The sequence below is a fragment of the Neopsephotus bourkii genome, unplaced genomic scaffold (genome assembly GCF_033783945.1).
Source record: "Neopsephotus bourkii isolate Nb327-2 ecotype Australia unplaced genomic scaffold, CSIRO-AGI_Nbou_v1 NB_1780, whole genome shotgun sequence".
NCBI classification, from domain to species: Eukaryota; Metazoa; Chordata; class Aves; order Psittaciformes; family Psittacidae; genus Neopsephotus; species Neopsephotus bourkii.
This window is the reverse complement of record NW_026902254.1, coordinates 1,182,068-1,196,073: the sequence shown is the minus strand read 5'-3', so window position 1 is coordinate 1,196,073 and position 14,006 is coordinate 1,182,068. Positions and strand designations below refer to the sequence as shown.

Below are 14,006 nucleotides of genomic sequence, written 5' to 3'. Positions count from 1 at the left end.
CCCCATACTTAATACAGTGTGAGGTGAATTTCACTGAATACGAAGTAGAATCCTATGATGTTGGCACTGTTTTTGATGAGGAAACTAAGCGCCATCTCAATTTGATATGTGGGTAAATTGCCTGTGAAGTACTACCTCGTAGGAGGATTAGAGTAAGGAAATAAGAATTTCTACAATGCATCACAGCAGATGCTTTTTAGCCCACTGGTTTTTTTTTTTTTATGGAATCAGCTATTTATTGATAGAACATAGAAATAAGACAAGTGTAAAATGCTGTTGGTTTTCCAAGCACCACAATGCTGAGGTTTTCTACCCATTCCTGGCAATCTAAAAGTGGTTACTTCCACTTCATCATGTTTGAGAAATGATAAAGATAGAAGATAGCAAGGAACTCTGTTAATTTGGTTTTTTTTAGGAAGATATTTTCATATGAGTAAGTTTTTAATGGATAGTTGAACTTTTTGCCATAATTTTCCTTTACAAAAACTAAACCTTAGAGTGGGGAAACAAAAGTAAATTGGGAATTTTGAACAGAATTCAAGTTTACCTTTTCACATTGATTTCATTTTGGATCACTTCAGAGTTAGACTACATTTCTGTGGCGTGACACTTCTTCACAAGTATTGGAATCTGATACTCCTATTCCTTGTGTAGATCCAAACCTTGTACCTGTTTACATCTCACATAATCCAATACACCATCTTCTCCAAGTGAACAAAGTGTGCATCGTGCAAGTACTATTGGTACACATATATAATGGAAGACATAGTCCAGCCAAAGACCTCATGTTGTCAATGGACATGCTCATCATCACCAAGAAGCACAGGAGTACTGCTCTACTGCTACTGTGAAAGAAACCACTTTGGATCAATCAAGTCTGAAATGAAAGTCTTCTGATAATACATAAATATTTCACTTTGATTGAAGAAATTGAAGTATATATTTCCGTTTGTGAGATCCACATTTTTCTGAACTTCTGGAGCTGAGGCATGGTGGAAGGTGTTTATTGTTGTTGTCTGCTTGTGATATTTTAAAATGGAAAATATGGTTATTAATTCAAAATGAAATACTTCAATACATAAAGTAACAAAATTACATTTTCAAATCAGTAGTCATAATTATTTTGCTCAATTAAGAGCCATATATAATGTTCAAGTATCAGAACTTCCCAAAGACAGGAACTACATTTCCAAGCACTCAGTTTACAAACATGATAATACCAAAATGTATTTTAAAGTTCAAAACAAATATAGCTGAATTTTAAGTAAAATTAATTTGTTATACAAAGCTCTTCAGTTCTTTCTAATTGCAATCCACTGGATTGGATATTTGCTCCTGGAGATACAAAGTCTTTTCAGGTAGTAGTTATTGACTAATCATGTATATACATGATATAAATATTCCTCAGCTGCAGTAAGAACAGATGTCACCTCTATGTAGGATTTACCTAATATAACTATTGCCTCTTGAGATAGGTGTAATTTACATTTGAACAAATGATGGATAACACAAAAAATATATTTTAGATTATCAAAACTGCAAATGAAAGAGTAGAAATTTCATGTTCTTGTGTGATGCTATAAATCAAACATGCAGTAATCTGCATCACAGTAACTTTTTTATTATTAAATCAATGTACATGAATAGTGCAGCAGAATGAAATGCATATGAAAAGACTTCATTGTTTTAACATATATCATTATGTATATAATGCTGATTTAAAAAAGAATAATAGGCATTTCCACTATGATTTCCAGTATGATTGTAAAAACCGAGAGTCTGTCATATGCGTAATTTCCCCAAAGTATCCTTTATCCTTGGGGAGCAGTGGAACAATAAATATTTATTTTGTCTTTCACTAGAAAGTTTTACATCGAATCCCTGCTCCATCAGTGTTCATGCAGTTGAAAAGCTGTGCCTGAGAAATAGTGCAGTCTGAAGCAGGAGCTAGGTTGTGTTCTCAGCTCTGCAGCAACTTGATGGAGTTTGAGTCAAACATCTACATCATTATCAAAGTGAGTCCCATTTACCATCATGCAAGCTTTTATTAGTTCAAGATCAAAATACTTGAAAAAGGCTTTACACAGGTCTAATTCAAATCCATGAAAATAATCGAAGTGCTTGCACTTAAAATTATCAATAGAGACTTGCAGCTCAATGAAATTCATTTAAGGTTTGTTTGAACATAGTATCATAGATTCATACATTAGTTGGGGTCAGAAAGGACCTTAAGATCATCTAATTCCTATTCCTGCCATGGGCAGGGACACCTCCCGCTAAACCATGTCACACAAGGCTCTGTTCAACCTGAACTTGAACACTGCCAGGAATGGAGCATTCACAACTTCCTTGGGCAACCCATTCCAGTGCCTCACTGTCCTCACAGTAAAGAACTTCTTCCTTGCATCTAACCTGAACTTCCCCTGTTTTAGTTTGACTGAATTGAAGAAACCAAAATAATTTAGTATATATGCATGTATAGCTCATTGCTGAAGTTAGCAGGATTTTGTCACTTTAATAACATATCATACAACAATTGTCATAAATGCTGATCAGTTTTCTCCCTTAGTTAGCCAAATATCTATTTTATTCCATAATCCTTCTCAGTTTTGAATTAATGGTGACTTTGTCAGAGAAATGAAGATAGGATGGGAGATGGGGGACAAGAGATTGTAATACTTCTTGAATTTCCAAATCTCATATTGTTGTTAATGCTCACAGTTTCATTCTGTGGTTTTGACTGTAGGAAAAGTCAGCTGAACACAATATAAACTAATTTTGGTTTCTGAGAAACATCCATACACAACTCAAATTTTTAAGATGATTAAGGAGTGGGGCATCTCCCTTATGAGGAAAGACTGAAGGAGGGGGGTCTCTATAGTTTGGAGGAGATTGAGGGGTGACCTTATTAGTGTATATAAATATATAAAGGGGGAGTGTCATGAGGATGGAGCCAGGCTCTTCTCAGTGGCAAACAATTATAGGACAAGGGGAAATGGGTACAAACTGGAACACAAGAGGTTCCACTTAAACTTGAGAAGAAACTTCTTCTCAGTAAGGGTGACAGAACACTGGAACAGGCTGCCCAGGGAGGTTGTGGAGTTTCCTTCTCTGGAGACGTTCAAAACCCACCTGGACACTTTCCTGTGTAACCTTATCTAGGTGTTCCTGCTCCTGCAGGGGGATTGGACTAGATGATCTTTTGAGTTCCCTTCCAATCTCTAGCATACATTGATACTGTGATACTTTGAAATTCAGAGCTGATGTCTAAGCTCTCCAAAGTATGGTGTAGTGGTAAAATGAAAGAAGTGCTCAAAAAGTTGGAAAATATTTTTTTCCCCTTGACTAAAGGATACCAAGAAAGCCATTTTCAAAAGAGTAATAGTCATATTACTGTTACTGAAGAAAGTGTCCTTCTACCAGCCAAACCATTATCTCAGCAGGGTTTTGCACTAGGATAGGTGTCATTAGCTACCACACTAGATTTAGACATACCATGTTTTAGAGGGCAAGAATACAATATATCCTCTTTGTACAGAGGACATGGCAGTGTCCAAACTTTATGATATTTTAAACACTGTAAATACCAGAAGGCATGGTGAGCTGTAATTCTTCTCCAAATAAGTGTTGATCCTTTGGTGCTGAATTTTCAACAAAAGGGAGAAAAAGAATATGCAGAATCTAAAAAAAAAAAGTGTGATGAACAAAATAAATTAAAACTTTTGAGAGTATGAGATTAAAAGCACCTGAGGAGAATGACTAGTGTAGCAATAAGGTGGCAGTGAACGTAGTTTGACTGTTCACTGTTTATCAGGGCTGTGATGCTAATATGACTCCTGCATGGCCAGTTTGTTGTTGATGGGGCTGTTGCTTAAAACATTAGTTCTGCTCAGCTGAATTTTGGTCTCAGCTGCAAAGGTAACCCTTTCTTTATTCTTTCCTAACATCCCAAGGGAGGAACTTCCCCAGTTTTTGAATCTACAGGGTTGTGAGTATGTTTGAGTGATCAGAAGAAACCAAGTTGTTTCACTTTCATGAATTAGCCCTTTCCAGAAAAACCTAGCTTATTTATAATGCAGGCTTAGGTGTGTTTACATACTTCCACAGTCACTTAAAACTGTATTTTCTCTTGCATAAAACATGTTACAGTCATTGTACTGTGATTCATGTAAGTCGTACAGGCCAGTGAACTATAGAAAGAAAATACTCTTTTTTTCTTAATGAAGATGTGAAAGGGTAACAACCCACTTTCTATTCAACTTAAGCATTAAAAAAAGGAGAAATTTGATCAACTGTTGTGGCTATGTTTTTTAAACCTTATATGACTTACTAATAATCCATCTTAAATTCCATGGCCTACTGACTCATTTAATAATTTCTTTCTTATGGAAGTCCAATTCACAATTAAATCAAATTAAAAAAATAAGTTGTTCTAGTCATTCAGAACAATAAACACCACTAAAGAAAGAAGTTCAGAGAAATAGAATAGAAATGATATGAAAAATATCTAAAAAGAAATGCTTAATCTTAGTTATATAAACCTAAAATAATTCACTGAACTGATGCATTTCAAAACCAGCTGGACTTCAGGACAATGACATAGTCAAGTCTTACTGAGATGTGGCTTGGCTGAAATTTAGATGATTACAGACTTTCAACAGTTTTCCAGTTGTTTTGGGGAACTGCCCTCAGCTGAGTGACTGCAAGGTAAAAAACTCAAACTAAGATTTCTTTAAAGAATGTGTTTGTGTTAAAAATGGGTAAAATAAACAGGAGGCATCGGAAGGTTTGAAAGCAGAGGAGTGGCACAGACAACACCAGCATGCTGGAGGGAAAACACTGTTGAATTTTCCCTGTCAAAGAAATTAGTTACATTAACATATTGTTTTGAACCTTTTCAATGCTGTGTTAAGTTCCCACCTAAATTAAGAATAATCTTAAAGATCCAAGTCACTGAGCTCTCAAATCCTCCATTCGGGAAGATGTTTTTGGGAGGGATGACCTCTGGGAGCAAGACTTAAGTTGACATAAGTTGATGTGGAAGGTTGTTTTACTAAACTGTCTTGTCCATCAGACTAGTATTGACCAGCAGGAACTACAAAACAGTGTCCAGATGGTAAAAGCTGTTGGCAGAGACCCCAGCTGCAGGTTTTTGACAGACAAACTTGCTTCCCAAACATCTGGGTAATCCTAACTCTTACATGATTCAGCACAAAATTTGTTTTTCAGTGTCCAGGCACCTTATAAATCCTTTGCATGGTTACGCATCATTTTAGTATTGAAATCCTAAAACTGCTATATTCACAATTACCATCTTTGCTTGTTAAAGACTAGAGTCTGTCAGCTCTGGATTTGATTTGGTATCCAGCAATTACCGGTAAGGTGTTTGCTATATCTGCACTAATGAAAAGAGCAACCATGTTTCCTTGAAGACAATGTAAACAATAATAAATAAAGAAATACTTAAATATATTGGAAGTGGTGTAAAAAGTGTAAATGAGATATTACTGCAACAGGGAAAAGAAGTTTTTAGTCCTTTTTAATGGCTTGATATGTATCAACCTTACAACTTCCTACTCAGTGCTTAGCTTGACATAATACAAATTTTTGACAAATATTTAAAGTATTGTTGCTTTTATAGGGTTTTCTTCATCATGATGCAAGTCACATTTTTGTTATATTTGTTCATGTTACCACATTTTCCCCCGTAACTGTTTGTCTCCATAATTTTGCTGATTCCTGGTACAGCAATAGCGAGCACATAGATGGAGGTATATGACCAAAGCCAGGAATGTAAGAAAGTTTTAATTTAAAAAAATGTCGTTAAGTTGCACTGAACTTTGTTGATTCTGGTTCACTGAGTTTAGCTTTAAGTGTGATTCTTTTCTGGCAAGTGACTGTAAAAACTGTATCACACATTGTCATGTTTGTGTGTTAGTGGCTCCGTATAGATTTTATTTGGAATGTTGGATTTCTTTTTAAGCCACTAGACCTACCAGTGAACCAGAGATTTGGAGGTCATGCTGTGTTTAGTCTCATGCAACACCAACAATAATGGCATTTCTGAAAAGTGAAATATCTCACTCACCATCACAACAAACCACTTCAGTGCTAGGGCAGACTGCACTGTCAGAGTTTCATGGAGTGGGAGTAAATCCATTCTACTGCCAAACTAAAATGTAATCTCCTGAAGCGTGCTACATCTATGAAATAGTCTTACAATATTAGCATTATGTATTGTATAAAGGTAGAAGAGCTCAGAGAGGCTAATCCTGCTAACCTATCATGGGACAAGCTTCCGTCACTGTGACAGAATATGGGAATTATCTTCCAGAGTGATTATTGTAACAATACTATATTTACATTGCTATGTATCTGTAAACAGACTATATTACTTACTTGAATTATTCAGTATCCTTTTAATAGATCTTAGTCTTTCTAGAAAATGCTGAGCAGGTTTTGTTCATAGCTGCATAATGCTAATGTGGCTTCTTGGCCAGGACAGAGACATATTTCTTTTTGGACATACTGGGCACTGGAAGCATTGGGCCAAGACGAGTTAATGAATAAAATGAATGAAGCATATTTTAAAGTGAACCTCCTTCTGCTAGCTGTTAAATGCATTTGGTGTTTTCAGAGAAAAAGTAAATACCACATGGCAAAACTACATTGGTTGGAAACACTGACATTTCCTTTCTTATCTGATTTCTAATTCTGATTTAGCATTCCACAAACTACTTTCCTTTTCTTCTCTCCTTTATTTTGCAGTTAACTTTGACCACTTTCAAATATTGCGGGCTATTGGGAAAGGGAGTTTTGGAAAGGTAAGAATCAATTTATTTTTAGAAGCTAAAATTCTAGTAGAGAATTCCTTTGTGCATTTCTGGTGTGACCTGGCTGGGATAAAGGAACATAGGTTTTGTAGTCTTTTGCTTCTTAAAGATCATCCATATGAACTGACTATGACTATTTATTAAATTATTTCTATTACAATACATTCACTAACTTTAACTGAGTAAAATTGATTGTAATAATTCAGTCTCCTCAGTGGAGATTACCAGGATTTAAAAATCAGTCCCCAAAACCAAATCCAAACAAAAAAAGTAGGAACAGGCTACTTTTTTTAAGAAAATCCACTGGAGTGATCTTGTTCTTAAATCTCTGGACTTATTTGTGCCTTTAAAATAATTGCAGTATTTTAAAGGCACTTTACATAGATTCAATACACTCGGGACTGTATAAACTGACATACACTGTAATTATGATCATTGAGTAAATGTTTGTTCAATTCAACAGGCTTTTGCTGAAACAGAGAAGATTAATGGTTTGTTTACACATGAGTAGACGACCTGTCTTTCCTATAATAAAAGACGATAATAAGGTTTTAAATTTTAATTTGGGTAAATACAAGCCCATGTAGTCAGAGAAAATCATATTATAAAAACATTAGAAACCGTTTCTTGCAGGAATACATTTGAAGGTGAAATATAACATCAATAATTGATTAAGCAATAGCTATCTAGATTCTTGATTATATGCCAACTGAGTGCTGGTGAGCTACTTCTGCAGTCTTGCGTTAAGAACACAAACAGGATTTTGCTGTCTCTTGGCCTTCCATGCAGACAAATTACTTTCATTTTACAGAGGCAGGAAATACTTCTTGCAGAGCAGCATGGCCCTTCATGGCACTGTCCTTATTCGGTTCAGTAGTTTCCAAGAAAAACCTTTGAAGTCAATGGGAGAATATACTTCTAGTGCAAAATGTTATTAAAGAACCCCTTAAAAATCAGGGCAGATGGAGATCTATGATTGTTTAATATCACAGTACAGTGGTGGAATACCATGGCAAACTAAATAGGTGTCCAGGTGCGCAAGGAAGAAGACAGTATTTGATGTTATATCCAAATCATGTAATCATCACAAAGATCACCTGCACCCCTCTATTTCTTCAGAACTTCCACATTCAGAAGATCCACATCCCCTACTGTCTCTGTTCTTTCAAACAAAACTTCACCCTTCCATACTATGCAGGAAAATAAAACAAGCCTTTATTTGAAGACTTACTGGTTGATGTTTGATCAGCTCTTCTCCACGGCATTTAGGAAACTGCTGAATGTTTCTGTATGTCTAGAAACATCTGATTTCCTTACAGGTTCATGTGGCTACAATGTTCTTTTGAACCTTCTCTGGGGATATGCATAAGTGGGAATAGAGTTTCACAGAGAGAACATGTTTAATGCAAGAAAGGACGCATAAGTGCCCTCTAATCTAAAATCCATATTTTGCAGCTGTCTAGTGCAAATGAAGAGTCCTTGGCATAACAGGCTTATTTTTCCCAAACGAATGCAAAAATCTGACAAATCACCTTGTTTTTCCTTCCACAGACAGCAAAAGACCTGTTTTCCTTCCACAGACAGCATTTTAAAATGACCTGTTACACCATAGCCAAAAGCACAACTTGGTAAATCAGTCACCATTTCAAGCGTCTTTCTCTGTGAGTCAGCCTTGCCTTTATAGTTCATTTAGAAGCCTCGTTGCTGGCAACTTTTCCTATTACTGTCCTTCTGGAAGTACCTGGCAGCAGAAAACGTCAACAGATGATGCAAGACCTCTAATCTCTATTGACTAGCTGTTTACTGTTTGGAGCCTCTTGTGCTCTAGCACCCTGCAACATATAACACGGTGTTCAGCATCGGGCTTGCCTTAAACTGACTTCTTCCTTTATGGCTGCTCTGCGGCCTTTTCCGTTTTCTGAGACAGTAGGATGTTTTAAGACATGCACTACTTTTTTATTTTATTGCTTTTGGTACAATATCTCTCTCTCAATATTTCTTAAATTACTTTGGTTGCTACAGCAACCTTAGGCCTCTTCAGGATATTGCTGCAGGAGGTATCTGATATGGTAGAGACTTTACACAGCTCAGCCTGCTCTTGTGCACAGGGTTCAAGTTGAACCTCTGCACCTCGCCTTCTCCACTGCGGCCGGCTGTTTCATCAGCTACTCTCTCTCCCTCCCAGATAGCTTCAGAAAGCAGCTCCCTGCCTTTTTCTTTGGCATTTTCAATTCACAGTAGCAATGTTAGCTGTTACAGGAATTCCCAGGTCATTTGGTTTCAAATGTTTTGTATCTGAAGAGCTTGTCTTTCTGAGAAGCGGCTGCTTGTTTTAAGCTGCTGCCTCAGTACATACTGTTTGTGAGGGACGTTAAGAGCAGGTGTGCTCTTCTATGCACTGTAGCATCTTGCTCAGCAAAAGTGAAGATACATCACAGCAAATGTGAGGAGGGCAGGAAATGGGTGTGAGACAAGAGAAACATGCTCTTTTTTCTGGAAACAACCAGGCTCACTTCAAAGGTGTCCTTTGAGAGCTTAGCTTGCACCCCAGTAAGGGGCCAATAGCAAATAAAGAAGGTGAGCTCTGAGCCTGCATAGGACCATTCAAGCCATTACACAGCTTCTAAGTCAGTGGTTCTTTTGTTCAAGCCAAGTGACATGTAAGCTGTGGTAGAATGGTGTGTCACCACTCACTGAGAACTTAGCCCCACTCCTGGGCCCATGTATATATAGGCAGTGTACATATATGTACATATGGATACTGGTGGGCTGTGGCAATGATGACAGTGGTACCCAAGTGAGGTATGTGGCACTACTCTACAAGCAGCCTTGCTGGCTTCAGTGACCTTCCTTTGCTAGGTAGGTGAAGGCAGCTCTTTGCTGCTGCTTTGGCGTCCTCACATTTAACAGGAAATATTTTGTTTGTTTTCAGTTTTGTTGAACACCTTTAAGCTATTTATGCTTGGCACTGTCCAGAACTTTGGGTTTCCACCTACATCTGAAGTGGGCCAGGTCAGAAGTTTTGTCCAAACAGATGTTATTCATATATTAAATATTTGCCTTCTAAGTCAATTCAGAATTATACAAAATACTCAACCAAAAATGCCGAACACTGGTCTAAGTAGCTACTTCTTTATAACATGTGACACCATAAAAGTGATCTCTCATGTTTCATGTAAGCTAATTTTTTCCATGTTGTTCTATGTAGAGGCACCATTCTTATCAAACAAAATATTGCAAAAAAGTTTGTATTTAAAGGTCATTCAATAAGTGCAAAACTGACTAGGAATGAAATACAGGCATTATTGTTCTTTACTACAACAGTAACCACATAATTGAAGGCTTATTGTTGAAAAATAATTTGTATTCAGGTGCAACAACTAGTTTTCAGGGATATTGTAGTACCAATTTTCTTCAAGTTCTCTGTGCATGAGAACAGATACACTGAACAGCCTGACCTTAAATTAAATACAGATTGTGATTCCTATGTACAAACATTTTCTGCTATTTGTCTAAGATGCTGAGACATAGGACTTAGGTCTGATTAATTTGGTTGTATAAAACCATGACTTCCTCTGTTGAAGCAATTGAAATTGCGCTAGTGTGGAACAGATGGGGGCCCAGCATCTTGTCTGCACTGACTGAGGGTACTTTAGTAAATAATATGCAAAGTATTTCAGAAAAAATATGCTGCTATCCTAAAAGCAACATAACATACAACTGCAGAATATTAATATTGTTTGACACTATATCCACCAATTTTTTTAGCTTGAGTTAATATGAAAGGTTACTAAGCAGATGCTTGGCCCCTGCTCCAGCTGTTGTAATTTGCTCGGGGGAATCTGGGAATAAATTCCCCTATTTCAAGTAAATTCCCTGTCAGTGCAAAGCCAAATTTATGACATCCATTCTCCAGCCTTTTTGTGTAAATCTTTCCAATTCTACTTGTAGGCTGAGACTGAGAGCATTAATTTTTCAGAGTATGTGGGTAAGAACAGTCAAGGTAGCAGTATTTCAGGCACATGCTTCATAGCATATTTGTCAATTCCCACAATGACTGTGAAACATATAGCTGATTTCTGTCTCATTGTACCCTACATCTAGGTGAGTGTCTTCTGCCCATGCTGTACCACAGCTATAGCTGCCTCATCTGATCTACTGACATAAGTTGCATGCTATTGTGATACAGGAGTATGGATGAAGTGCGTTCCAGCTGCCAGCTCTCACAGCAGCCTTGCACAGAGGAGTTTTCTCTGACTGCAGTTTCACATCTCTTGTTTTTTATGCCCTATCATGAAAACATATTGTGGGGTAGTTTGAGAAGTCTTAAGTACTCATGTAACAAACAGACCAAAACAGCTTTATTCAGACTAAGGGTGCCTGCTCCCTTCTGTTCATTCTAGACCAAGCACAAGGCAGTTAGAAGTCTTTTGAAGTTAGTGGCAAATAGGAGAATTCTGTGTTTTGCAGTAAGTCAAATTTTTCAGCCCTCACCATCTTTTTCTCTAGGAAGAATTCCCCCAAATCTACCCTTGACTCCTCAGCCAACACATCATTATGCAGTTTTCTGCAGCAAACTGTTAGCAAATTCTGCTGATCAGACTTGATCTGTAGGTGCTCTACTTTTTGGCATGTGAAATCAGAGGTAATCTAAGAAGGTAGCTTAGAAGTGGGCCATTGCATATGTTCGTCCTGAAAAATGAAGTTTAGCCCTGCAGTCATAACCTGTTGTTTTTTTTTCCCCTGGGGCTCCAAGTCACACTCTGGTCAAATTTCTTTCAACCTAATAGTTTTGAAGGTAAGTAGTTGGTATCTTCTCCCAGATACCAAAAAAACCAAGATACAAACTATGATAACAGCTCGTATATTAGAAAACCCTCTTTAGACATGGAATATTTTCACAAGAGGCTTTTAAAAATAAGCACCATATAACTACAAAGGAAATTAATGAGGATGTATATGCCTACCTTTAAACAACAGAAATGCCTACATCCAAGCTAGTCATCTACAGTCTCTTTAGGAGAAGCAGTGCCTGTAGAGGTGGTCCTTTAGACCTATTTAGACCTATGAATACATGGAGGTGGATGTGCCTGTTCCTCCCTGCTGACTATGAAGCTGGATAGCTGTTGAGTTTGTGACACCTATTTGGCTGAAGCATCACCTGCAGAGGTTGTTGAAGCAGTGGTATCAGTTTGAGCAGGGCACTGTCTGGGCTTTGGTAGATGATATTCTCAGAAAAATTGAAAGAGACTGTTTTAGTAATGCGAGCATGACAGGCTTCCTCACTGATACGTATAAATAAGGCAATTCTGCACAGACTTCCACAATAATGAATCACCACAGAATTCATTTGTTGAGATGCCAGAGCACCTGTTTGTCCCTATTTTAAAATGACTTCTTTGGAAAGGATTTAAACCAAAACCAAAAAACAACCAATTTAAACACTTTCCACTAAGACTGCACATGTGAGGAGAGCTCAAGGGCTTTTCCTTTCTTTGGTACAGTAGCAGAAAAGTTTCAGCCCACTGACATTCTGCTCAGAAGGGGTGACAGCCAGCAGGTAGAAGTGCCAGGGAGGATCTCCATTATGATTCAGTGCTGTCATAGCAATGTCAGGTGTTTTGCACAATAACATCAATGTGGATGCAGCTTATATTTCCTGATTTTTAGTAGGAAGTAGCTTTAGTATATTCATTAAAATCCTATTGTTTTTGAAACCATGTTAAAAGATGTGCATAAGTACACATGACTAGCAAATGTTTACTATCATTCTGCTTTAAAGCTGTATGCTAGGTAAGCTTCTACTAACAACAGAAGGTCTCTTTCAGCTGTGCTGAATACCCTTGTCTTGGCTGGTAGATGAGAGAACTGAGTGCCTTCTGGAAACAGAGCAGTGTTTCAAAACCTACTTACATCATATATTTAGGTGCTGTATATGGTCTTAATTTGCCATACTGGTCAAACCTGTAACTCTCAGCTGAGTATATCCCCCTTGTCTCAGAAGTCTCACTAGTCAACAGTTCAATGGGGGGGCTTTTTAGGTAATGGAATAAGAGACTTCTGCAAACACTTGCAGTCTTGGCCAAGTTTCATATGAAAATCATGCCTCAAATTCATGTAAGTGAATGAAATTATGGACCTAGGTTCTGAGCTAAAATCCAAAACATTGTACTTTATAATGTGATTCACTAAATTGGAGTGTCCATATAATCTCAGTCAGGATGTCAGGAACTGCCCCTCCAAATTCTGCTTCTTTTGAAGAACTTGTAAAAGCTTATTCATTTCCTTTTCTCCATTTCAGTTAACCTCACCTGTTACCTTTAACTCCACTTTAATCCTACCTGTTACCTTCCATCAAAAGGCCAGCTCCAATTCCCCATTGTTCCATGGCCTGGGCTCTTTTCATATCAATGTGAATCTTTAGTATCTTGGACACCATTAACATCCAGGGTTTCCGTAGGAGGCTAAGGAGGAAAATGAAACAAAACTCTGGTATTTTCCATTCTGCAACAATGATGGGCTCAAGACGAAACATTACCATCCACATTTTATCTAATTAGTAGAACATCCCCTGATATTAGGAAAGGTAATTAGACACTTGGCTTAATCGCACCGTATCATTATAAGTTAAAAGTACTCCATTAACTCTTTGGAGTAGATTTGAGCTCAAGGACACACTTCATGGGAATAGAGTTGCAGAGAAACAAATGTGGTTTGGTTTCACTGGCCCAGCTCCTCTTTCAGGAACTGGAAAAAGGTGGTGGCAGTAAAATATGCTGATGGCACATTCCTGGAACCTTTCCTCTGAGTTTAAGAAATAAGTGATCACACAGTAGGTCTCTCTAGGGTACTTACCCTGGCACTGGGCACTCACCACCATGTCCAGAATCCAGATGACACCTTGTTAAAGTCAGAGGTTCAGCTGAGGGAAGTTGTCTTAGTTTCTCCAGACCATTTCAGAATTTTGAGCATGCAAGTTCCTTAAAATACGACTCAAAACTGAAGGATTTCTTCTTGGTTGTCACTGTTATAATCTGATCTCTGAGCCATACATAATGTATGTATACTAAAATATCATGTGTGTATAGTATGGGAATGTGAGTGTGTGCATGTGTGTATGTACATAAATATACATACAAAGTAATAGTGCCACACCAAGTGAATGCAGAATAT

The 14,006-nt window shown here is 37.5% G+C and overlaps 1 protein-coding gene across 1 annotated transcript in view; it reads left to right on the top strand.

The window, feature by feature from the left end:
* The window catches only part of STK32B (serine/threonine kinase 32B), a 161,926-nt gene that overhangs the window by 19,128 nt on the left and 128,792 nt on the right, over nucleotides 1-14,006 (top strand). The window contains exon 2 of the mRNA XM_061379764.1: nucleotides 6,769-6,824. Within this exon, the coding sequence (XP_061235748.1) occupies nucleotides 6,769-6,824 (56 nt within the window). The remainder of the gene's footprint in view (nucleotides 1-6,768; nucleotides 6,825-14,006) is intronic.